This window comes from Lissotriton helveticus, chromosome 8, assembly GCF_964261635.1.
Source record: "Lissotriton helveticus chromosome 8, aLisHel1.1, whole genome shotgun sequence".
Classification (NCBI taxonomy): Eukaryota; Metazoa; Chordata; class Amphibia; order Caudata; family Salamandridae; genus Lissotriton; species Lissotriton helveticus.
The window spans coordinates 1,667,290,415-1,667,317,186 of NC_136069.1; the positions used below are offsets into that span (position 1 = coordinate 1,667,290,415).

At 48.0% G+C, this 26,772-nt stretch overlaps 1 protein-coding gene across 5 annotated transcripts in view; it reads left to right on the plus strand.

Moving 5' to 3' along the window:
• Positions 1 to 26,772, plus strand: part of LOC144773613 (transient receptor potential cation channel subfamily M member 2-like) — a 1,994,366-nt gene that overhangs the window by 1,619,022 nt on the left and 348,572 nt on the right. For all 5 annotated transcript variants that reach the window (XR_013600026.1, XR_013600027.1, XM_078658754.1 and 2 more), the window contains one exon: positions 21,294 to 21,358. Coding sequence is in view for 3 of the 5 variants with exons in the window: in XM_078658754.1 (XP_078514880.1) it covers positions 21,294 to 21,358 (65 nt within the window). In the remaining 2 variants the exon portion in view is untranslated. The remainder of the gene's footprint in view (positions 1 to 21,293; positions 21,359 to 26,772) is intronic.

The following is a 26,772-nucleotide window of genomic DNA, read 5'->3' on the forward strand; positions in this document are numbered from 1 at the left end:
CCCACAACAAGTACTGCAGGGCAGCCTGCGTCAAGTTCAGCTTCAGAGCCTGAGGGCAGTGTGGTTGGCTCACAGCAGTCAAAACCACCAACATCAACAACAGCAAGCACAGAATCATCACCAGCCCCAGTAAAATCGGCATAAGAATAGTATCTACAGCAAGGGCTTGTTAGGTCCAGTGATTATGCAAATGCAAAGACAAAAGAGGCCGGACAAAGCGGAGCACCCCTGAGCATTGAGCGGATGGGCCTTTCTGGATGACCCAACAGAGGTCTTTATTGATCAAAACCCATTGCTGTATTGGTATGGAAAAAGTCGCCATTGGCCAGTTCTCAGCAGGCTGGCGATAAACTATTTGGCTTGCCCTATTGCAAGTGTCTCTTCTGAGCGTGTTTACAGTGCAGCTGATTCCATTGTAACAGTGAAAAGGACCAGTCTCTTTCCCCAAAACGTGGAGAGATTAACCATGATCAAAATGAATCAGCACTTTATACCACCGGATTACACCATACCTGAAGCACAGCGGGAATAGGAGGACAGTAACTTCGGTGTAAATGTAAATGTAAATTGATACTTGTATAGCGCACTACTCACCCGCAAGGGTCTCAAGGCGCTTGTACGAATACCGCTGTGGAACCCATCCTGGCTTTCCCTGTGAGGTGTCCACTCCTGGGCACCCCCAAGGTGGAGGCCAGGCATCCTTAGCGTTGTGGGGGCCGTTGTGGAGATTAAGCAAGCTATTGCCCAGAGATGCAGAGTGGGACTCCATGATTGGAATAGGCACCGTGGCGAGAATTTTCAGGTCCGTGGAATTTTGAGCCCAAGACCCGCCGAGGCAGGGAATTGAACCCTGGTCCCGGGCTAGACCTCTGCATCAGGGTCTGCCGCTCTAACCATTGAGCCACATTGATGAAAGTAGCGTGGTTCTGGGTGAACCACCAGAGTTTGAGGACAAGCTCTACTTCCCTGACAACTAAGCTTTGAACTTGTTACTTTCTTTCTTCCTTATTTACTTTTATTATTTGAGTATGTATCTGTTTTTCTGGTTTGAATTACAATAAGATAAGTCCATCACCACCGTCTTGTCTTTTTATTGCCGTATTGGAGTTACAACTGTGTGCATTTATTAAAGAAGTCCGCTCCTCCGAGTCCTGCTCTATCCATCCTGACTCGCCCTAAATCCATTTCTCTCGAGCCAGACATTGGATGGAGAATAGTACAAGAAATGTGTGCCTGCCTCGTCGAGTCCCTCCTAAAGAACATGACTATAGCTATCCAATCCAATCCAATCCAAAAAATCTTTATTTCTTCCTTTTAGGCCATAAAAGATGCATAAAAATATACACACATTTAAAATCCAAACAATTAGAATGCATACAGGGAACGAGTAGCAGCAATTCATAACATTTAAAATCAGTAATATAGATAGATTAAAAAAAAACAAGCAACAACATTTCCTGTCATTAAAAAAAATGGAATAAACAGTGTGATAAAAAACGTTAACAGCAAGAGCCAAAAAGGTTAACATGACACAGTGGTGTAGGCATTCATCCTATGATGGTTTTGCCTTAATCAAATTGGACCTAATGCGCCACATAGCCAAGAGAAATTTTGCAACTGCGAAAACAATGTGGGGGGAGGAATCAGTTTTCAATATTCTGTAAGATGTAACACAGTTCCTTATTGCCATATTCCTACAAAGGGGCACCAGCCAGTATTTCCTGGGTGACTTGTAGGTAGGGCAAAAAAACAGAACATGGATTTCCTCCTCTTCGCAGGAATTACAGCCAGGGCATAATTTGTCCCCTCCATTAGTCCATTTACTAGTAAAAGATTTGATAGGTAGGGTGCCAAACCGCCACTGTATAAAAAGCTTCCTTGCCGTAATCGGATAAATAAAATCCATAAAAGTTTCAAACTTATAAGAATTTTTGGATTCAGTAAAACAATGGGTTAAAGTGCCAATGCTGGGTGCAGTCATGTGGGAAACAAGATTTTGTTCCTTGTAAGCTTCCACAAGTCTTTTCCGAGGGACCCTATTACAGCCTATTTCCGGGACCTCCCACAGCTCATTAAAACCAAGCCGAAGCAGTTCTTTTTTAACAAAGGCTAGCCAAGGAATCTTATCATTGTGATTTAGATTCATAACATGCACAAGATCTTGCCTGTAGTGACTGAGCTCCCCTGTTGACCATAATCTATGCCAGAATCTTAAAGGTTTGGATTCAAGGTCCTCCCTGATGGACGGCAAACCCAAATCTAGATGTAAGGGAAACAGAGGAGTTGCAATTGGGAGGGCCAGGAGACGCCTCATGAAGTTGTTTTCGACACGTACCAACTCACTAGCAGCTTGATGTCCCCATAATTCACTACCGTAGAGTGCAGCTGATTTCGCTTGTGTTTTGTACATCTCAACTGCAGGGGCTATGGGTTTATAGGTTGAGGTGTTCGTAGCCTTTAAAATAGCCCCGGAAAGTTGAGAAAGCCTTATTCGCGCACTCGAAATCTGTGGACCCCAGGATAGGTTCTCTTGGAGGGTCACACCCAGGTACTGAAATGTTTTAACCCTCTCTAGAACCGTAGAGTTTAGGGATGGGTTAGGTCTAGTTGTGGGAGAGGGGTTAAAGATCATAAATGTGGTCTTCCCTGTGTTAATCTCAAGGCCATACTGCCTGCAGAAAAGACCAAATCCATCTAGGATTCGCTGAATTCCCATGGGTGATTTAGAGAGCAGGAGGGTGTCATCAGCAAACATTATTGCCGGCACCCTCCTGCCTGCCAAAACCGGGGCGTCGTTGTCCCTAACGTTAACTAAGTGTGAAATGACACTGTTCACGTAAAGACAAAAAAGGGTAGGGGCGAGGATGCATCCCTGCCTAACCCCCCGGGAGACAGGGAACCTTTTTGTCAATGCTCCACCCCGCCCACATCGTACCTGGGCAAAATTACCCTGATGAAGTCTTATTATGGCCTGGAGCAGGTTAGTGGGCACTCCCATCTCCTTCAGGACTTCCCAGAGTTTATTCCGTGGTACCAAGTCGAATGCTGACTTCAGGTCTACGAACACCATGTACAATCTCCCTCCCTCGATGGTCACCGATTTCCAAAAAAGGAGGACGAGGCGGAAGATTTGGTCCATGGTGGACGTATTTTTCCTGAAGCCAGCCTGGAGGGGACTTAAAATTTCGTTTTCCTCCATCCAGTCCAAGAGTTGGTCCAGTAAAAGTCGCGAATAAATCTTCTGGGGGACATCTATAAGGCTGATCGGCCTGTAGTTGGATGGGAGCAGAGGGCAGCCCTTCTTGAAGATTGGGACTATCTCTGCCCCCAGCCAAGTACAGGGGATCGCCATTCCACTTGCAAGTGAATTAAAAAGAATGTGAAAATAAGGCGCCCAGACCTCTGGGTGGGACCTAAAAAGGTCACCTGGTAATTTATCAAGGCCGGGGGCCTTTCCCAACGCTAGACCCTCTATTGCGCTGGCCACTTCCCCTAGCGTAAACTCCAAGGTGTCTCCAGGAAGGGAGAGGAGTGATGCAACAACGGCATCAGTGTTCTCTAGGGTATCTGCGTAAAGTTTACTGAAATGGTCTTCCCATATATGTGCTGCTATATTGGGTTCCACTGCAGCTTTGGGTTCCCCTGAGCCAGTAGTGACTAGTGACCAGAATTTTCTTAAGTCCTTAGATATAAGGGCAGTTGAAAGATCATGCCATCTATCCCAGTCCCAGTCTGACCTCGCACGATCCATCGTGGCCTTATACTGACGCCGCAGATCGGCCACCCTGTTCCGAGCTACGCCCTCTTTGACTGCAGTAATAAGGTCAGATTTGGCCTTTCTGCAATCAGAGTTATACCAGGTGGAGGTTCTAGTCTTGTGTTTGGGCTTTGTCACCTCAGGGTAGAGAACCTCTCCTAGAGCTCCCACTAGGTCTTCATGAATTAAAGGTAGAATTTTATGTAAATCCTGGGGACTGGATTGACTGACTAGTTCATCCAGGGCCTCAAATTTAGGCAGCACCAGATTGTAGATTTTCCCAATATTTTCTTCTGATTTGGAAAACTTCTGCCATCTCACCCTACGCCTGTTAGAGGATAGCTATCCTCCTTTCAGAGCCAAGAGGGACTGCCCCTTAAGATGAGAACAGGTAATGAATCTGATGGCATGCATTGGACGCTGACTGATTGATTGGTATTTGTGTTGTTGTTGTGCATGAAGTGTACTAGTATTTAATTTACACACTAAAACAAAGTGACTCAAGTCATAGTTTCCCTTCTTATTGTTTAATACCAAATTGTACTTCTACTGCGGGCTGGCTCATTGCATTTTTGAATATGGAATGTGGACTCATTCGGTAAAACACCACAGACTGATTTGGACACCATGATGACGATGATGACTTAACCTGGGTGTAGTTCACGAAGTAGCGCTACGCGTAGCTACGCGAAGTGGACTTCGCACTACCCGTAGCACTACGAGAACTGCGTAGTGCGCTATTCGCGATGATTGCACAGTGCCGGATGCTTGTATGCACTGTACAATCATTGAAAACATCATCTTGCACAGTGTGAGCTCTCTTTTACTTCCGCTCAAGTCGATCTTTACTCGAGCGGCAGCTTTCTCAACGCGGACTTGTAGTTTCTCATTGCGAGCGTTCGCGAGCATACCCGACCACTCGCAATGAGAAACCTGACCTCCCGGCGTTGAGAATCTCACCGGGAGGTTTATTTACCACGCCCACGATCAGCAACTTGATGTTGCTGATCGTGAACGAGGAAAAAGTCTCGCCGGGATGTCATTTTGCTTGCTCGCAGTCGCCAACTTGATGTTGAGGACCGCGAGCAAGCTAAAAATGACCGCTGCACTATGCTACGCGTGTTTGCACTGTGCTATGTGCAATTCGCAAGTGGCTCAATCTTCGCAAACTACGCGAGCGTAGCGCTTTGCCTAGGGTTAATGATGACCACATTCTCTATACTCTTCGCAGTCAGTCAGTAGGATCGGAGATTATTGATGGAATAACTCGGGCGTTTCATGAAGTGGCATGAAAGTAAACAAGATAGTCAGCAACAACCACAGCAGACCTACATGTCTGTGACTGTGTAGCGGTGGAGTCAAGTCAGTGTAGTGGAGTGGTATGACTGACAGCGGTGCATTGATTTAGTTGCTTAATTTGGAAAATTCTATGTTGCTGTATATGTGTGTTCCGTCTGGCTCAGTCAATATCTAAGCTACCTGGAGTTTTGGTGGGTGCCGGGGGCATGCTCTGTCCTGTTTTTGTTGTAACGTGGTTAATGCTGGAAACAGAGTAGACATGATTTAGCCATGCCGCTTGTCTCCTTGATTTTTCAATATCGCTTTGGGTTTTCCATCTACACTTACAGGCCGGCCTTTACCCTGTGCTATACTGGGAAAAGCAACTCACACGTCAGGCAGGCAGTAGGGCACCCAAGATTGATGTACGGTGACTGACTTGTCTCATTTTATTTTTGCAAATGCAACTGTCTACTACTGCTTCCACCACCCACCATGGCACCTTAGCAAACCAAATATCATCATTCAGCCATTGCTTTGGCTAAATATCATTCACAGGTAAGAGAAGAAGTGTGTGGGAGTCAATAATGTATATCCTGTGGAAATTAATTAATTCCCACACCCACATCCTTTTGAGTACATAATACAAAGGGGTTTTAGTTGCAGAATTGCATAGATTAGGAGGAAAAACTGACAGTAGGACAAGTGAGGGTACTGCATCTATCTGTCTGTGTGTTACACTATTGGCAGATTTCAAAAGCTGGCTGTGGCTCTGCAGCAAAAGGAGGAAACCAAAACAAACAAGGTGACATAAAAGAGTAACCACCCCCCAGAAAAGATTTGCTTCATTTCATATGTATTGAAAATCTATACATTATTCATTACTCTAACAAATATAAACTATAAGAAAAACCCACAGCACCTGACCCACCCCTCTCTCTAACCCCAACCAATGTCCGATAAATTGAATATATGTCCATGTCCAAGTTAGTTCGAGAAAAAGTAAACACCAAGGTTCCCCAACTAGTCCCAACATCCCACCCACCCAAACAATATTTTTAAAGGGGCAAGAGTCAAAGAAGATTGAGGTCGGTGATGTGAGATGAGTCTGACGTCTAGTGGAGGTGGTGCTGGCTAGTTTTCTTTAGGACCTCCTCCATCTGGGCCTCCAGGTGCGCCACCCTGCAGAGCATGCAGCACCGAATGTTCCTGCAGGAACAACAGTGGTGTGTAGATGTTGGCAATGGTGATGAGCAGCTGACAGAACACTGCGCCGTACCAAAGGAGGCATGAGGGGATGGCTGAGCCCGCGCCATTGGAGGAAGAAGCTGCAGCTGCCGCCTCCTCCTCCTCTGCCAGGACAGCCAGCAGGCGATATTCATCCCGGATGGCCTCCAGCTTCCTTTGCCGGGCCCTAGCCGCCAACTCCTGCCTAGTGGTTTGGGAAGGAGTAGCTATATCAAGAAAGGGAAAAAAAGAAAATTGTTGTAACCAATACTTTTAGCAAAACAGTAACACACAATGAAATTACAGTCCACACATAAAAATTATAGTGGCACAGTAGTAGCAGTAGCACTAGCAGCTGCTGTATCCTTCTCCCCTCCTAACTTCCCTTCCTCTGCCCCTAAGATGTGGATGTGATGATTATACTTTCAGGCACTAAGTATGGAGTAGAGTAGAAGTATTCTTTTTCTCTCTCTTGTTTAGCACAATTAATCTTGTAGGCATGCCATCTCAGTCAGCTTGTGCCCTAGACAGACATACTCATGTTGCAGTCTCGCAGACTCATGTACTTTACTACTACTGTCTTTATGTGGGGAAGCTGTACTACACAATTATATATTTCCATTATGAACATACTCTGTTAAATCAATGGCAAATGCTCAGACAATTTCACTTTCACCCTGACTGCGCTACTGCAATAAGGCACATGATGATGGTTAATGATCACATGCTTATGAGAAACGGCGGCACAAAGTCATGTCACTCACATCACATGATGATGATGACACACTGAGTGATTTGGAAGTACTAGTTACCAATTACCATGCGACCCAGGGCTTGTTTTTTTTTCATTTACATTCAGTGCATTGCTCTTCTAGCATTATTAATATTAATTTTATTCGTAATATTCTTCACCATTGGCTTTGGTACTCTGGCATGGTTTAATTTTCTTTTACATTCTCTTCATCCAGTCTGACTCTGTTTTCACCTACTATGTTACCATCCAGGCATCCATCCATCCAAACATGGCTATCATAAACCGGCTTTCACTGACAACATACATTTTAGATATATTACCAACCACCACCCATGCCATGCATCCTTGCTTGCCTTAGAGTTTGACCCCTCAAACCCTCCAGGTGGATTACTTTCACCTATACAGTTTCAAACACCCAGACAGGCATCTTTTCTGCTTTCTCTTTCAACTTTTAACCCATCCTTTAACAAACCATGCATCCTATTCCTATCATCTTCATCCCCCACCTATGTATCCCGGGTCCCCTTACTTCACCCATGTATCCTTCTCTGACGGTCTTACATGTCGTCTGATTGTTTGTCAAAAAACTGTATTTGCTGAGTTGAAGATAGAATATGCCATTAGTTACTCAACCCCCTCACCCATTGCTAATGTTTAAGTAAAGGCCAGGGTATCTTCTTCAACTGTTCAATGTTTTCACAAGCAACAACTTAGCCTCAGCAGAAGTACAGTGTACTACTAGTACTGAGTGTACACCCTTGCAGCAAGTGTATTCATCATTCTCAATAAGTAAGAAATATGACTTACCACCGCCCGCCACTGCTGCTGGCTCACCCCCTGTGGCTGCCGCATCTACTCCCTCCAGAGTGGCATGGTGGCCCTCACTGCTGGCCCTGGCGGTAGGTATGCCTGGAAAAATAAATCGAATTTTTTTAGAGGCCATATATGCCCCCCCTATTAATTTTTTTAATTAGCAAGATTGAAAATACATAATTAATAATACATGTACACCACACACAGCACTATCTACAATTCGGATACCAGTACAGTAGACCGTATGTCCGATCAAATATAACTAAAAAATATCCGGTTGGGCATTTCGTTGGTGGCAATTTTTTTAAAGCCTCTCAAGAAGAGGACAACCCATAGGACTCGACTCAGAGACTAAAGCTATGGTGCATCTCATTTTTTGAAAAGAAGAAAGAGGGGCCAACTGGGCCGACATGAGGTCTCTCTTAGTTGGAAAATGGTGCCGTCCTCCTACTCCTCTCATATACTTCCTTCCATCCATGGTGCACGGTAACAGTTGTTCAGGGTTCACCATCAATAGCTGCTACTAAACAAAGTACTCGGCCTGGATTAGAAAAAATATAATACACAACTTTAGGAGGGTTCCTGCTCCTGTCCAACGTGAGTGACCACCATTACTGATTGAGCATGATGAGACAGTAAAAGAAACTAAAGCCTTCTCATCTGACAATTCACAAACCTGCGGCTATACCGTACTTGTCTTGGGCATGCAATCTGTAGTCTTGACTGTACATTAGTGCTACTAGTAGTAGGAAGGAGTACTAGAACTAGTAGTAGCCTAGGCTAGGACCAATGGGTTCTCTGAGTCTTACAGTACCACTTTTAAGCAATCCACATAAAGAGAGAGACAAAGCTCAATGAAACCCAGAAGAAAACAAGCTACAGACAGACTGTATAATACAGAGTCAGAGCAGAGTGTAGTCAAATGCAATTTGATTTGATATAAAAATAAAAACAGACACTAGAAGAAAGAATGTTAGTAGGAGTACTTAGTAGTATGAAACGGAACAAAAACACGATTTTAGAAACAGACAGATTGAAGAGGATTTTGGAAAAATGAAAATTAGGAAAGGAAAATAATAGAGTGGTAAAAGGTATTGAAATATTAATATATTACAACACCAGGAGGACTTAATGGGGCTAGCAGCAGAGCCATCTGCAGCTGCACCTGAGGCCGTTTCCTGCTGTTCCTGGGAGGCCCCTCCAGCTCCCTCACCCGCCGCACTACCAGCTGCCCCAGTCTTCTTCTTGCCCCGGGTTGCTGATCATGTAACGAGACAAAAAAATGATTTGTGTTAAATATATCAATATAATCGCTCTAAAATATTTTTCAACAGGAAACGGTAATTGTCATAACATTGACCTATGCTATATCAATCAGATCAACTTATTCGACGAGTAGTAGTCGACTAGTATGTATCGCAGTCGAGTACCGTCCAATCATTATTATTCCACAGTTCAATTCCGATTCCTGAATCCTAAACATACCTAGCCCGCCTATTGGTGACTTTGGAATGAATTGCAAAAAAATTATATTTGCATTTTGCTTCTAAGTTAATTTCTCATTCCCACTTGTCTCAGAAAGTCTCAGTTTCAACTCCAAGAACCCCCTTTGATGAGCCAATTACTAAGTTTGCATTTATTCTTATTAATGCATAGATGGACGCATGCATAACTGCAGCTTAAACCAAATTGGTTGGGTGCTATTATTCACTCACTATAAGAACTACAAAAAGTTCTACTAGGAGTAGGATTGAAGTCATGTGAGAGCCTGAGGACGCGTCACTCACGAGTCACGACGCAGGCCGCTAAATTACCAAATAATGCTAACTGACTACTACCACTATCTTAGTGACAGGAGACAGGACAGCCTGACAGGACAAAGGAAAGGACTGGAGTCGTTCCTATGCAGATTAAATACCTACCTAACTTAAATTCTCTAACCTTTCTTACATAACCAGCTTAAGTGAGCACAAAGTTGCAAACAAGTACGACAATAGTAGCGCCAAGAACCTGTCTGGAAGTAACAATCACATAATATAACATTTTTAAACATAGGTTATCTTACCTGCTTGTAAGCACTGAAGCAACAGCATGTTAGCTATTTGCAAAAAATATAATATTTGCAATCGCAATAAATTACAGTCAGAACAGAAGAACACAAAATAGTAAAATAAATAAATAGCAACTCAGCAAGCCCCGGGACCTCAACATCTAGCAGGTCAGCAGGTCATGCACCCGGTCTAGTATATCAGACCACTGGTGTGTCAATTGGTTATGGGTGCGCCGGACCAGGGAGCAGCGAAACACTGACCGGCGCACCCTTGCCCACTGCTGGTGATGCTCCCGGAGCCCGCACCCAAACCCAGGCCTGCTGCCACGGTTAAGGGGAAATGGCGCTGGATGAAAAAAAAACAGTGCAGCCACCTCCGCCTCACTAAATAAGGCCCGTGCCTCCACCCCATGTGGGCCCCGCCTTCCGCAAGGAAGACGGTTGCGTCTCTCACTTCACGCCCTCCTAGTCTTCTTCTGGTTCTTTGCCATGCTACTTGGTGGGCAGGGTTGAAAAGAAAAGGTAGGAACTAAGAAAGTAAGTAAAAGAAATGAAAAAAGCAAGTAATAGTAAAAAAGTGAAAAACACAGTAAAAAACACAAAAAAGTAGGAAAAAACAAAATATACAATCAGGAATAAAGAGGGATAGATAATTAATAAAACTATCAAAAAAAGTTTCTAGAAGCAAAGGATTGAAAAGATATAGGGAGGATAGAAAAACAGGCCCAGAACCATAGCAAAAAGTGAAAAACAAGATGGCCGCGCCCATTGGTGACAGCGTGTTGCAGTTTTACGATATTTCCCCCCGAGCACGCAAAATGTGTCCCCAAACACTCATCATGCATTCCCGAACAGAAAAAACGCATCGCTAACGGGACGAACAAGCAACTCCCCACGCTTGCGGGAATTCGCATAGCTTGCCTAGGTTTTCTGCATCTTCGCGGAATTCCACGTAGCGCGACTACGCAAACTACGCCCAGGGTTAGTTAACTGGCCTCAAACAAGAGCCCAGAAGATAAGGAGTGTCTTACTTGTCATAGGACAGCAATCAGAAGTGCCTGCCGTGGAGTCACAGTGTCTCCTAGGTCACATGGTAAATTTTTTGTCTTTTGAAAATAACTTCCTTTCAATTTCTTATTTCCTTTATGGTTTACTACATGATAACTGTGTGTCTCCTTTTAGGCATTGTGTGTATATATTGTTCTTTGAGCTCGCCTCCACCTGGCTCCTCTGGTCCATCATCTCTTTGCACTCTGGAACCTAGAGTCACACAGCCTGGACAAAATGTTGCCTGTATTGAAATAACTCTGGGCGACGATGCAATGGTGATTGAATCCTGTGCTAGAATCCTATAAATCTAGCCAAGGGCTTCCCTTTGACTCCATTTTGTCCTCAAATTCAGACCACAAACGCAAGCAAGTTAGGTTAGGGTATACTATGGTCAGTCGGTCAATACTGAGAAGATGGCATAGAGTTGAAGGCGGTTTATCATGGACTCTTTCACTACTCATCTCCCGGTCAGATGGTCATGATAAGGCAGACAACACTATCACAAAATCCTATTTGAACAAGCAGTCAACCACAGCAGGGTCTCAGTCTCTTGCCGATCTAGCTTTCCAAATAATTAATAAATCATATCCCGCTCAGGTGTCATCATGTTTCTGCCCAACCATGGCCTCATATTGCGATTCCAGGGCGTTTGTCAGGACCTCAAAGTTATAAAGTCACTCTGTGTCAACTTGTGTTAGTAAAACTTCAGCCCCTGTGCCGAATCCCTACAGACGTCACCGGGGTGTCTATAGAGATTCGGGACTGATGGTGAAGTTGGCCACTACAAGACTTACCCTGTTTTTCGAGAGTCAAATTCACTTCCTAATCATAGAAAGACGGTGCCGAGAGAATAATTGGGGTCGTCGCAATCCTGGTCCTTGATCACGTGGTGACCAGTATATTTACTTTTTTACTAACAGAAGTTGACGCAGAGTGACTTTATAACTTTGAGGTCCTGGCGAATGACTTAAAATCCCTATATGGGACCATAGTTGGGCAGAAACAAGTTGTCCCCTGAGAGGGATATGATTAATTAATCCCTTGCCCTCATTTTAAACTCTATCCCAGAGGCCACTTAATAAAGTCTACATGGACCTCTGGAGATAGTTTTATTCATAACCACTACACACTTTTTTCTGCACTCTGCTCTTCACTACCCTTTCGCCATCGCTTATCTTTGCAAAACACCTCAGCTCATCCCCTCAGGGGAGTTGTAGCCTACACCATGGACCCAGCAGTCCAGGTATAAGGAGGGAACCCAGTGATGAAGCATGTCACCATTGGTTGAGTGAGGGTTCTTGTCCTGAAAAGGTCTTTCCCAGTAGCTTTCTTGTACACGATTATAGTGCCCATTCAGTACCAAATCTCGAAACAGTTGATAAGATTGGTTGTTCTGAATACACAACCAGGCGTACATTGTGTGGGTTTTCTGATTGTGTGGGTTTTCTGTTTAATAAGGATCGGTACACTTTTGGTTTCTCTGATCCCATTACGATCCTTTGTGTGAAGATAATAAATGAGCTACTCTTCCCATTTAAGAAAGATGAGACACTGGATCAAGAGCCCATCAAGCCCTGTGTATCTGTGGTCTTTCAGTGGATGGGTATTAATCAACTTAAGTGTAACCCTGAGAAGCCTGAGGTTCTTAGCTTTGGTTATAATTTTACTCTGAATGTACAAGGTCACCGGGATTGCTTGTAAAGCAGGGTGATAACGAGGTTCACTAGTCTAACTGAATGGTATGGCCTTAAAAGCGCCCTGAAAACCCACCTGAATCATGTACTATATGGGGCTCTGTGAAGTCAAAATGAAAACACATGTGCAATGACGTAATTTATACCACTGCAGAATTACTTGTTTAATAAAAAAAAAAAAGAATTTACAAGGTCACTGGCTGGATGGTACCCCGCCACCTAGAGCCCAAGCCGAAGTAGTAAAGAACCTGGGCATTAAGATTGACAAACAGCTGGCCTTCCAAGCTTTATTAACACTGTTGTTGTCACTTGCTTTGGCCTGCGCTTGGCCTAAAGATTCTTACAATTCCTTTCCCTGCCTGTCAAGACTACTGTGCTCTTTGCCCTGGTAGTGTCCAGATTAGATTATGCCAATGCTCTATATGCGGGTCTTCCTCAATATCTGCTGCAGAAATTGCAGACTGTCCAGAATGCAGTGGCTCATCTGGCACTCCATCTTTCCAGACGTGTGTCAACAACGCCGCATCTGATTAACCTACACTGCGTACCTGTCAGAAAAAGGATCCTCTTCAAAACCTTGACACTTGAGCACACAGCTCTCCGCCAGTCTGGTCTCCAGTACCTGTCCAATAAGGTAGAATTCTGCTGTCATCTTCTGGTTATTTTGCCAAGGTCCCTAGGGTAAGGCGTGCATAAACAGGAAGTAGATCCTTTTACTTCCTGGGCCCGGAAGCTTGAAATAGCTTGCCAGCTGAGTAAGGGCTAGTAGCGAGTGAACGCTCTTTTAGAAAACACGAAGACCTAGCTTTTTACTCTCAAATTGCATTCTTTATTTTCCGCTCTTGCTTTCCTACTAGCACCAACACACTCCTAGGAGTAGCCTGGTGCTTTACAAGTCTTGCTATTCATTCATTCCTCGGACCATGTGCAATAAATAAAGTTGACTGTATGACTAATGAGAGAGATTGCTGGGTCTTTCTATTCCTGTGGTCTAGTCAGTGCAGCAATCAAGAAAGTTATCTACTAGAAAATCTTATGATCATCATTGGCCATCCTTTTCTAAATGGTGTATATAGGTAGATCTTTGAACTCTGCAAACTGTATGTCTAATAATGGAAATTACAATGTCTCTAAGAGTTATTTGAAATAGGAGGTTAGCCATTGTTACTCTAAAGGCACAAATGGACAGCAATAAAGGAGTGGTGAGCTCACCGTGGGGTACTCCTGAGATGGATTCTATGGACACCAGACTTTAATGGGGCATACTGTTTCTAAGGCATTACAATCTCCTCCCTTTGATTTGATGTACTTGTTATTAAAAGTTTTCTTTTTGGCTATAATGTCAGCCTTTAGACGTAGGTTCATTATCTATCAAGCCTCCTTATTTAGCACTTTCTACAGATAGGCTAGTTCTTAAATTAGTTCAAGGCTTTTTTCTAAAGTTCTGTCTTACTCACATCGGGAGCAATATATATTACCTTATTTCTTCCCAGCACCCATCACTCTTGCCAGCACCCATCACTCTTGGGAAAGAGACGTTCATGCTCTGTATCTATTTAGGCAGTGAAGATCTATTTGTCCAGGTCAAAAGGTTTTTGAAAATGTGAGAATTTGTTCATTAACTTTGGTGTTTTTGTCATTAGCAGAAGGCCTCTACTTCAACTTTGAGAAGATTAATTAGGAAACGTATTTCTATTATGTATGCTTTACAAGACAAAAATTGCTAGGTAGAGTTCAGGTCATATATATTCAGGGACTGGCTGTTTCGTAGGCTGAAGCTTGTGGGGTCTCTATTTTGCAAATTTTTAATGCAGCAAATGTGGCTACACTCTCTGCCTTTGTTTCTCATTGCAGATGGGAATTAGGAAATTGATGGAATTCAGTTCTAGAGTTGTGGCTGGCATTATTCTGTCAACACTTACACCTCCTAATATTTGCAATAATACAAATTTCTTGTTTCCATCAGTCAGGAGAATAGCGGTTATTTGTTAGGGCATGAGGTTGTAATTTTTTAGCTCTGGTGTATCCTCATAGAGTAGGTAGACATACGAGAAAATGCGTAGAGGAGGTAATGATTCGATCACTTACCGTGATCTTCATTTCTCCAAAAACCTTTTTTCTTGTACCAGGACATACCACCCTCCAACCCGCCTCATTCACAAACTGCATTCCTTCATATCTTTGTAATGTATAGGAAGGGAGGTGTTCTCTGACCTTCTTTATTACCTGTGATGGTGGGTGTGCGGCGGGCCGGAAATTCAGGCAAGGAGGCCGGATGTAGTGGGCTATGCCGGTATTTATTGAATACAAGAGTCAAGAAAACAGGGGAACATAGGGGTCCAAAGGAAAGTCCGGGTCCTTCTTCGGGGTCGGGTCCGGCTCTTGTCTTGGTGTTCTTTGGGTCGGGTCTGACGTCGGGGAGGTACCTCGGAGGGCAACAAGAGAAACAAGGCACCGTTAGTCCGGACGGGGACTCTGTGAGTATGCTTTCACCGACACCGGGGCAGTGAGGAAAGGAGAGTGAATCGTGAGGGAAGGAGGTATAGCGAAAGGGCGGGAAGAAAGGCGAAGGATAGGGAAACAGCAAGAATGTCAGAGACGTGCGTGAGGGGGGGTAAGGGCTCAATACAGTGCGGGTGCTGTACAAATATCCTACAGTGCAATAACTACGTGCGGCGTGACTAAGAGAGGGAGAGAACTATACACGGTATATACAATGAGCACCTAGCGTACTCTGAGGCGGGTTTACAGGTACTCACACGGTCCGCCGCAACTCTCCAGTGAGTCGCGGCCGCTCTTCAGCCACCTCCTTAGGGACTCCACCAATCCTCCGACCACACGTCTTCTTCGGGATTCGGCTCTTCTCCGTCTTCTGCGTCAGTCCGAGTGTCCTGCCACGATGCTCCGACGGCGTTCTGGGCTTCACGTCCGTTTTTCACTTGTTCTGCCGCTGCCTCAGGGGTTGTACTTCCGGGGTCGGAAGGTAGTGTTTCCTGCCGGCGGCGACCGCTGATTGAATACTGCAATACAGAGAGGGGCGGGGGTCTCTTCGTCACGGTTACTGTTCCGAGACTGTTTGTGGACACAGGAGAATGTTCGAAGGGGCTGGCAGTGGTTACCCTCGATGGAGGTAGGTTTCTAGGAGGGCCCAGTCCGGGTGGGGGAGAAAGCGGGGTCGCATCACATCCCCTTCCCCTTGCTGTCCTTCCTGTACGGGCTGGGGAGGAGGGGTATCGGGACAGAAAGTCAGTGTTGCCCTGGTCTAGTCCCTTCCGATGTTGTGTTCTGAAATGAAAGGGCTGGAGGGACAGGAACCAACGGAGGACCCTGTCGTTATGTCCTTTATTCCGGGCCATCCACTCCAGAGGTGCGTGGTCGGTGTAAATGGTGAAGTCCCGGCCCTCCAGGTAGTACCTTAGGCTCTCTATGGCCCATTTAATAGCGAGAGCTTCTTTTTCCACCACAGTGTAGTTTTTCTCTCTGGGGAACAGTTTCCTGCTGAGATATAGGATAGGTCTTTCGTTCCCCAGGTCGTCTTTTTGGGACAGGACCGCCCCCCAGACCCCGGTCAGAGGCATCAGTCTGTAAAATGAAGGGCAGGGAATAGTCAGGGCTTACCAGGACAGGGCTGGAGGTCAGGGCGCCCTTCAGGTCGGAAAATGCCTGCCATAAGAGGGATGTGGGGTTTTTCAGGGCGACTTCGGTGTGGATGGATTTCTTCAGGAGATCCGTAAGGGGAGCTGCTCTCTGGGAAAAGTTGGGAACAAACCTCCGATAATAACCCAGGAGTCCAAGGAAAGCTCGGAGGTCCTTTTTCGTCTGTGGGAAGGGTAGGGTCTGGATTGCTTCTGTTTTGGTTTTCTGGGGCCTTATCAGGCCTTCACCCAAAAGGAAACCCAAGTATTGGACGGTTTGTGCGGCAAGGGTGGTTTTGGCGGGGTTGATGGAAAAACCAAAAGAGCCTAGGGAGGAAAAAACATTGTATAAATGTACTAGATGTTGTTGCCAGCTATCGCTGTAGATGACAATATCGTCTAAATAGGCCCCTGCATACAGAGAGTGTGGACGTAGGACATGGTTCATGGCTCTCTGAAAAGTGGCGGGGGCACCATGAAGCCCGAAAGGCATGACTATGAACTGAAACAACCCCTCAGGGGTAGAGAAGGCGGTTTTCTTTTTGTCTTGTTCTCTGAGGGGTATCTGCCAGTAGCCTTTGCAGAGGTGGAGGGTGGAAATGTATTTGGCCTTCCCTATTCTTTCGACCATTTCGTCAACCCTAGGTAAGGGATATGTGTCAAATTTGGATACCTTATTGACTTCTCGAAAGTCTATGCAAAACCTGACAGACCCGTCAGGTTTCGGCACAAGGACAATAGGGGAATTCCACTCACTTACCAACGGTTCTATGATCCCCATCTTTAGCATGTCCTCAATTTCCCTTTGTATGACTGTTCTGCGAGCCTCTGGGACTCGGTAGGGGCGTAATCGAACTACTTTCCCTTGTTCTGTTTTGATGGCATGTTCGGTGACACTAGTCCGACCCGGATAGGAGGAGAAGATCTCGTTCACTGGAGACAGGGCTTTTTGGATTTCCCGGGTTTGGGCCATGGTCAACGCGGGATCCAGACAGGGGTCAAAAGGGAAGGAAGGCGGCAGCCTGGACCCGGTCAGGACAGGACGGGGTCCTTCCCACTTTTTCAGGAGGTTCACATGGTATATTTGGTACGTGCCCCTAGTGGGGTCCAGTTCAACCTCATAGGTAACCGGGGTCACCTGTCGTCGGATGGCATAGGGCCCTTGCCACTGTCCCAGGACTTTTTGGTCGGATGAGGGCATCATCAGGAGGACTAGGTCCCCGATGGCGAAGACACGGGCTCTCGTGCCTTTATCATATTGTCTCTTTTGGGCGTTTTGAGCGTTTTCTAAGTTCTGTCTGACTATTTCACTCTGGTAAAGCGCGTGTGCGGTCGGGTTCCGCTTCCCAGGCTTCTTGGGCCATGTCCAAAAGCGTGCGAGGGGGCCGCCCATACAACAACTCATAGGGGGAATAGCCCGTGCTGCTCTGTGTCTTACACCGTATGGCAAAAAGAGCCAGCGGTAATATCTCTTCCCACCGTTTGGCCTCTAACCCTAACAGTTTTTTCAAGGTTTGTTTTAGGGTGGCGTTGTAGCGCTCGACCAATCCGTCGGTTTGAGGATGGTACGCTGATGTCCTGATTTGTTTTATACCTAGTCGGGCACAGACCTTTTTCATAAGGGACGAGACAAATGGCGTGCCCTGGTCAGTGAGGATTTCCCGGGGAAACCCTACCCGGGAAAATATTGATATAAGGGCTTTGGCGATATTCTGTGCTGTGGGTTGGCGTAAGGGAATGGCTTCAGGGAAGCGAGTGGCATAATCTACTATGACTAACTCATAGCGATACCCGCTTTGTGAGGGCAGAAGGGGTCCTATGATGTCCATCCCCACCCTGCTAAACGGGATGTCAATGAGGGGGAGCGGTCGTAGCGGTACCCTGGGTGGCCGATAACGGCTGTGTTTTTGGCAGACCGCACATTCGCGGCAGTAGGTTTTAATGCGCTGGTGGACGCCGGGCCAGTAGAATTTTTCAAGGACCGCCTGGCTAGTTTCTCGTCCCCAAAATGACCCCCTAAAAGGTGGCTGTGTGCTAAATAGAGGACTTTGTCTCGGAAGGGACCGGGGATCAGTAACTGTGGGTTCTGTTGTGCCCCCCCTTTTCTGTATAACAACCCGCTTCTCTTGAAAAAGTAGGGACCTACTTGCGTGGGGTCTTCGTTGTCTAGGGCCCTCCCCCATGCTTCTTGCAGGAGCGGGTCCTCTTGTTGTGCTGCCCTGAACTCCTGATCGGTTTGCCAGGGATGTTCCTCAGGGATCGTGGGATAGGCATAAGTGTGGTCTTTCTTCTCCTTTCTCATCTGGCTTCTGGTTTTGTGTGGTTTGGGTTCCGTCGTGGGAGACAGACCTTGGGAGTAGGGGGCCTCTTTCCACCACTGGGCTAAGGAGTCAGTGGTGTCCTGAAGCAGTGTAGGGAGTCCGGAGTAGTCGCTCCCCAAGATGACTTGTTCGGGTAGTGCTGGCACAAGACGGACTGTGAGGTTGGTTCCTGGGTCTCCGGGGTGTTGCACACGCACCTGGGTGGTGAGATAGCGTTTGGTGTCCCCGTGGACACACTGGATGGCTACCATTCCGGTTGGGGGCCCCTCAGAGAGGGCCAAGTCTTGTGGACGGAGAACACTTTGTCGACAGCCGGTGTCGGCTAGAGCGAGGACCTTTTGTCCGTCTATGGATACAGGACAGTGAAATGGAGGGGGTGTAGCCCCCGGGGCATAGCAGACGTAGTTCCGTATAAGGCCTATCTCCATTGGCTCCTCCTTCTGAGGGCATACGCGGGCTATGTGCCCAAAGCCACCGCAGTTGTAGCACTGAGGGCCGGGGTTGGGAGGACGGTACAGGACCGGTGAGGGTAAGAGAGGTGCTTGTTCTGTCCTCCGGGCCGGAAGTGGTCGGGAAGGACGAGGGATCGCTGCGTGATGTGGCTTAGGTGCAGGTTCCTCCTTACTGCGTTGCAGTTCCTGGGCACGACTGTAGGCACAGGCTATCTCGACGGCCGTCTCCAGAGTGAAGTGGGAATGTTGACGTACCCATCTCTGGGTAGCCGGGTGCAGGGAGTTCAGGAACTGTTCGAGGTAGATCTTCCCGAGAATGTCCTCCTTAGTGGATGCTTCGGTCTGAGCCACCTGTTGGCGAGATCCTTGATCCGGAAAGAGAGAGCTCGGGGATTCTCTTGAGGCCCTTCCCTGGCCTGTCTCAGTTTTATACGATAGGTGTCGTCGTCTACCCCGAGACGCTCCAGGATACATTTCTTTATCTCCGGGTATGGGTTGTTTCCCTGGATGTTCGCTTGTTGGTAGGCGGCTTGCAAGTCACCGGTCAAAAGGGGCCCCAGGTATTGACCCCACCGGTCAACCGGCCAATTGGCGGCCTGGGCCAACCTTTCGAAGTTAGTAAAAAAATAGTCCGGATCGTCCCCTGGGACGTACTTCTGAAGGACTACGGAAGGGAGAGAGGTCATTGGTCTTTGCTGTCCTAGGGCATCGGTCAGTTTACCCATGGCTTGCTCGTGTACGGTCCCTTGGCCCTTGAGGACGTCATGGAGTTGGCCTCTATCATCCTCTGCGGTTTTCAAGAATTGTTCCATGACTTTACACAGTTGCTCCTGGGAATCAGCCATTCTCTTCATGACGGCCTCCTTGCCTCCAGCTAATCCCACTTCTGACACCAGATGTGATGGTGGGTGTGCGGCGGGCCGGAAATTCAGACAAGGAGGCCGGATGTAGTGGGCTATGCCGGTATTTATTGAATACAAGAGTCAAGAAAACAGGGGAACATAGGGGTCCAAAGGAAAGTCCGGGTCCTTCTTCGGGGTCAGGTCCGGCTCTTGTCTTGGTGTTCTTCGGGTCGGGTCTGACGTCGGGGAGGTACCTCGGAGGGCAACAAGAGAAACAAGGCACCGTTAGTCCGGACGGGGACTCTGTGAGTATGCTTTCACCGACACCGGGGCAGTGAGGAAAGGAGAGTGAATCGTGAGGGAAGGAGGTATAGCGAAAGGGCGGGAAGAAAGGCGAAGGATAGGGAAACAGCAAGAATGTCAGAGACGTGCGTGAGGGGGGGTAAGGGCTCAATACAGTGCGGGTGCTGTACAAATATCCTACAGTGCAATAACTACGTGCGGCGTGACTAAGAGAGGGAGAGAACTATACACGGTATATACAATGAGCACCTAGCGTACTCTGAGGCGGGTTTACAGGTACTCACACGGTCCGCCGTAACTCTCCAGTGAGTCGCGGCCGCTCTTCAGCCACCTCCTTAGGGACTCCACCAATCCTCCGACCACACGTCTTCTTCGGGATTCGGCTCTTCTCCGTCTTCTGCGCCAGTCCGAGTGTCCTGCCACGATGCTCCGACGGCGTTCTGGGCTTCGGGTCCGTTCTTCACTTGTTCTGCCGCTGCCTCAGGGGTTGTACTTCCGGGGTCGGAAGGTAGTGTTTCCTGCCGGCGGCGACCGCTGATTGGATCCTGCAATACAGAGAGGGGCGGGGGTCTCTTCGTCACGGTTACTGTTCCGAGACTGTTTGTGGACACAGGAGAATGTTCGAAGGGGCTGGCAGTGGTTACCCTCGATGGAGGTAGGTTTCTAGGAGGGCCCAGTCCGGGTGGGGGAGAAAGCGGGGCCGCATCACATTACCAAAATGGTAGGAGGAGCTACGTAGAGGCGTGGAAAATGTTTTGCTTTGCTTTTTTCGACTGGTTCCTGTTGTGTCAGGTGATGCTGGGGTAGAAGTTAGACACCTTACAGAGTTAGTATTGGTATGAAGGGTTTTCAGAGTAATGAAGACTATTGATAAGTAATTTAACAATTACTTTCCTAATGCGGTGTAGGGGTATCATATCCATACAGTACATCAAGGCTAATCATGAGCTAAGGAGAGGGAATAGTCTTTTCTGCGATCACTGTCTGTGACTCTCATTTTTCTCTATATTTATAATGTCTCACATTAAGCCTATTGTGTGTCTATATAGGTCTAGGCATTAAGACATCAGTCTTGAGATATTATGATTAATAATGCATTGATTCTTCTTCTTTGCAGGTTGTATTCCCTCAGTATAACCCCTCTCTCTATCCAGTGGAGGACGAAGAGGTCCAATCTCAAAGGTAGGCATTGAAACTACAGTATGAAACCATCTTACCCAAACATCCTACTCTAACGAGGACTAAGCTATTCCTCTGTTCTATTGTGATTAAATGATTATGGCTATTGGCGAAGTTTTTATTGTTTATCCTCTTTGTTCAATGTGTTCTAGTATTCCTTCTCCTTTCACAATTTCCTATTAGTCGTTACATTCTTTATGCCTTCCTTCATTCCAGATCCCTACCTCCATCCCTTCTTTCTTCATTCCATCCTTCACTCCGTCATTCTTTCAATCCTCCATCTGTTTCTCATTTTACACCTCTATTCCTGCCTTTATTGCTTGCTTTCCTTCTACATCCATTTACCCTTTCTTCCGTCCTCCCTTGTACATACATTCCTCTCTGTATCCATTCCATTAGATGGGATGTAGAGAAAAAGGTTAGAAACATTAAAAGTTAAAAGAAACACATTAGTTATAAATTCCTTACCTTAGAATTGCCCCCAGGCGTCAGACTTGATCCGGAAAGATTTTTCATTAGCAGTATCTCTGCGCGTCGGAAGTTTACATCGGTTGGCTCCGCATTCATCGTGGTCACTAAGATGACATCGCGGCAGTTACTTAGATGCCGCCCTCGCGCGCTGTCAGTTCTTTATTTTTCCGCCCCAGGCTATGCAGATCCGGGAAAGCGGTACCTCAGTCATTTTTTTACTAAGTTTTTCTTGACTTTTGTCGATGTCTTCTTTCGAGTCTTCGACTCCGAACAGGTGCACGAGAGATGCCCAGTTTTAAGCCCTGTGGTTCCTGTACCCCGTTGATGTCGGAGACGGATCCACACCACATGTGCCTCTTTTGCCTGGAGCGCGACCACAACCCCAAGTTGTGCTCCGACTGTCAGTTGTTGACGCCGAAGGCTTTGCAGGAGCGGTCCCAAAAGCTGCTTGAACAACGGCAGTCTGCTCCATGCCGTTCGAGGTCCTGGTCGAGAGGGAGGTCGAGGGCCCGGACACGGAGCCTCCATTATTCCAGCTCGAAGTCATTGAAGTCTTCGCACACTGGGTTGGGTAAGTTGAAGCATAAGAAAAAGTCAAAGAAGCATTGTCGCTCTTTGCCTTCTCGTCAATCGGCCAATCAGACGGGCCCAGCGGACTCGGCTGGGGGCCTAGGTCTTTGCTGCCGACCCCTGCGGCCCAGGCTTGGCAGGCCCCCCTTGGATCCAGGCCTGGATCCAGATCGGCACTGGTTGACCTTATTACACCTCCACAGGCGCTGCTTCCAACGGCACCACTACCGTGCCCGATGTCGGTTCCCCCCCCTGGCCGGCGTTGACCCCAGCCTCCTTCCCGACTTGGACATTGAACCGGACCGGCGTCGCCCGAAGCCCGGATCCGACACCAGGTGGGGTTTTCATGCCCCTGTTCACTCCTGGGGCACTTTTCCAACAACAGTGTCGCCCAGAGGAAGATGAGGAGGACTTGGAGGGGTCAGGTGACCCTTTAACTGACCAGCTTGAGCCTGAGGAGGACTAGAGAGAGGAACTGAGGGCTGCCAGTGTTCTTGACACTTCAACCGACCTTGGCATGTTGTCTTCTCCTACCGTGGATACGAAGGAGGGAGCTTCATACAAACTAACCTCCTGACTGAGCTGCTTCAACCGGTGGCGCCCCTGCTTCCGTTTAATGAGGCCCTCACTGACTTCCTTTTGTGCACCTGGTCCAGGCCCAACAAGGGGGCTCCCGTGGACAGGATGATCGCCCGACGGCACCGCCCGACTCCAGGCAACCCCACTTTCCTCTCCCAACACCCCACCCCGGAGAGCTTGGTGGTCCGAGCCTCCATCTCCAAAAGCGCCTTACCTACTGCTCCACCGGAAAGGGAATCCAAGAAGCTTGACCATCTTGGCAAGAAACATTTTTCTTCTGCCAGCTTAGGACTGCGGTCTCTAAACATTGTATGTCTCTTGGGACGTTATTCACGCTCAGTGTGGGATACGGTAGCACAAGTGCTGCCTCAGTGTCCGGAGGAGGCCCGGGCAGTGCTCTCCCAGGCTGATGTCATCAGGAGAGATGCAGCTAAGTTTACGATCTGTTGTGGGCTGGACACCGCCGACTCTCCGGGCAGGACCATTTCAACTTCGGTAGCGCTTCAACACTTTGCCTGGATGAGGTCCACTGGCTTTTCAGGGGATGTCCAGAACACCTTGATGGACATGCCCTTTGATAGCCATTGCCTTTTTGGTGACAAAGCAGACAATGCCCTAGAGCGCTTCAAGCACTCACAGGCTACGGCCAAGTCCTTGAGCCTCTCCTCCCGTCCAGCGCATTCTGCTTTTTGCCCCTTTTGTGGCTACGGAATGAGTGCCCCGCTCTTGGGCCTCTCCTCCCATCCAGCGCTGTCTGCTTTTCGCCCCTTTCGTGGCTACGGAATGGGTGCCCGCTACCTCCCACCCAGGGCCTCAGGTCACAGCAAGTCACCCAACCTTCGCACGGCTGGGGATGTGGAAACAACCGGCAAGGTTCCGGGGGCCAGCGGGTGGACCAGTCGTCCCACACCCCCTCTGCAGCAGCCTCCAAACCCTCCTAGTCCGACCTTTCAGGACCATCAGATGCCAGTGGGCGGCAGGATTCGCCATCACCTCCCCCACTGGCGCACCATCACTTCGAACAGGTGGGTTTTGCAAATAGTCTGAAGGGGCTTCTCCCTCCCCTTCAAGACTACCCCTCCAGCCATGCCACCGCGATACCATCGCATGTCGGAAGATCACCTGGCCCTTATCCAGCTGGAAGTTACGGCTCTCTTGTCCAAGGGAGCCATCAGGCGCATTCCCGTCCCAGAAGTAGGTTGTGGTTGTTACTCCCACTTCTTTCTGGTTCCCAGGAAACACAAGGGCCTGCGTCCTATCTTCGACCTCAAGGAAGTCAATCGCTTCCTCCGGAAGGAGAAGTTCAAAATGTTGACGCTTGCTCAGGTCTGGTGCGCCCTCCTTGACCCGCAAGACTGGATGGTAGCGTTGGACTTGCAAGACACTTATCTTTATATCCCCATCCTGCCGGCCCACCAGCGCCCCTCGGGTGTTCACGAAAGTGATGGCGGTGGTCGAAGCTCATCTGTGCAGATCAGGGGATTTAGTCTTCCCCTATCTCAACGGCTAGTTGTTAGAGGCGGGCTCGCCCCAGGCAGTCGTCTCCCACCTCCAGACTATGGCCGAACTCCTGCATTTCCTGGGGTTCTCCATCAATGTGCTGAAGTACCACCTGATTCCCTTTCAGAAGCTCCTCTTCATCGGAGCAGTTCTGGACACGGCACAGTTTTGGGTCTATCCTCCCGAACAGCAAGTCCGGGATATTGGGGCTATGATTCTGATCTTTCAGCCCTTATCCCGGGTTTCGGTAGGAATGACCCTGAGGCTGCTGGGCCTCATGTCCTCCCGCATCCTGCTGATCGATCATGCCAGGTGGCTAATGCAGGCTCTGCAGTGGGACCTGAAGTTCCAGTGGGCGATGCATCAGGGGAATCTGTACAATTGTGTCCAGATCTCAGAGGGCACTGCTCGACAACTGCAGTGGTGGCTTACCAGGATTGGGTCAATGGCAGATCCCTCTCCCTTCCCCAACCAGACCACACTGTGGTGACAGATGCCTCCCTTCTGGGATAGGGGGGCCATATGGGAGAGGCGGAGATCAGAGGCCTCTGGTCTCCGGCGGAAACCGGGCTTCACATCAACCTACTGGAGCTCCAGGTGATTCGTCTTGCACTGGAGGCATTCCTTCCCTCTGTCCTGGGAAGAGTAGTGCAGGTGTTCACGTACAACACCACCGCCATGTGGTACTGCAACAAAGAGGGCGGCTTGGGGTTGTGGGCCCTATGTCAGGAGGCCATCCACCTCTGGACACGGTTGGAACATCAAGGCATTTCCTTGGTGGTTTAACACGTGGTAGGTTCTCTGAATGCCAGGGCTTATGAACTCCACTGCAGGTGCATGATGGATCACGAATGGCGTCTTCACTCGGAGGTGGTGCAAGGTCTTTTTCTGCAGTGGGGAGAGTCTTGGTTAGATCTGTTCGCCACTGTAGAGAATGTGCATTGTCAGCAATTCTGCATGTTGGAATTTCCAAGGCGGCACTCGCTCGGCGACGCTTTTCGGTGCGAGTGGAGTTGCGGTCTGTTATACGCCTTTCCGCCTACACCACTTCTACCCAGAGTGCTGAAGAAGATCAGGCGCGACCGGGCCCAAGTCATTCTTGTGGCTCCGGTTTGGGCATGTAGAGTCTGGTATCCCGAGCTGCTCAACATGGCCATCGATCCTCCGATCAGACTGCCTCTTTGGGAGAATCTTCTGTCGCAGCAGCAGAGGACAGTCTTCCACCCAAACCTGTCCAGTCTCCAACTCCTTCCATGGAGATTGAGCGGCAACACTTGACGTCTTTCGACCTGCCTCCTGAAGTTTCTGATGTAATCTTGGCAGCCAGGCGTCCCTCCACAAAGACGATATGTAGCTGCAGGTGGAACAAATTTGTGGCCTGGTGCACATCAAAGGCTGTGGATCTCCTTTCTGCCCCTCTTTCTGAAGTACTCTTGTTCCTTCTCTCTTTAGCCCGGCAGGGCTCTGCTCTGGGCACTATCAGACCAGCCTTCTCTTTTCAAGTCCCCTGTTGTACATAGATTCTTGAAAGTCATTACTCACATGTTTCCTCCTGTTCCCTTTGTAATGCCTCAGTGGGACTTGAATCTGGTGTTAACCTATCTGATGTGTGCTCCCTTTGAGCTGCTCCATAACTGTCCTTTACGTCTTCTGACTCTAAAGACTGCTTTTCTGGTTGCCATCACCTCTGCCAGAAGAGTGAGTGAGCTCCAGGCTCTTTCCTCTAAGCCTCCTTTCCTCTCTGTCCATCCGGACAAAGTTGTTCTGAGGACTCGTCCTTCTTTTCCTCCAATTCCATTTGTTATGCCTCAGTGGGACTTGAATCTTGTGCTACCTTATTTAATGTGTGCCCCCTTTGAGCCACTTCATAACTTTCCTTTACGTCTATTTACTCGTAAGACTGTTTACCTGGTAGCCATCACTTCTGCTAGCAGGGTGATTGAGCTCCAGGCTCTTTCTTCAAAACCTCCTTTCTTGTCTGTTCATCCGGACATGGTGGTTCTCCAGACCCGTCCATCCTTTCTTCCTAAGGCGGTCACGGTCTCCTACATCGGAGGCAGTGACCACCTTCTTCCCGCCTCTGCATCCTTCAAAGGAAGAAGAGAGGCTCCACCATCTGAACCCAAAATGTGCGCTCTCCTTCTGTCTGGATCGCACAAAACAGTTTCGGGTGGATGATCAACTTTTTGTTTGCTACATGGGTGCAAAGAAGGGTCAAGCCGTACTAAACGCACAATTTCTTGATGGGTCGTGTTGTGTATTAAGAGCGACAGCAGGCACTACTGCCTTGGGAAGAG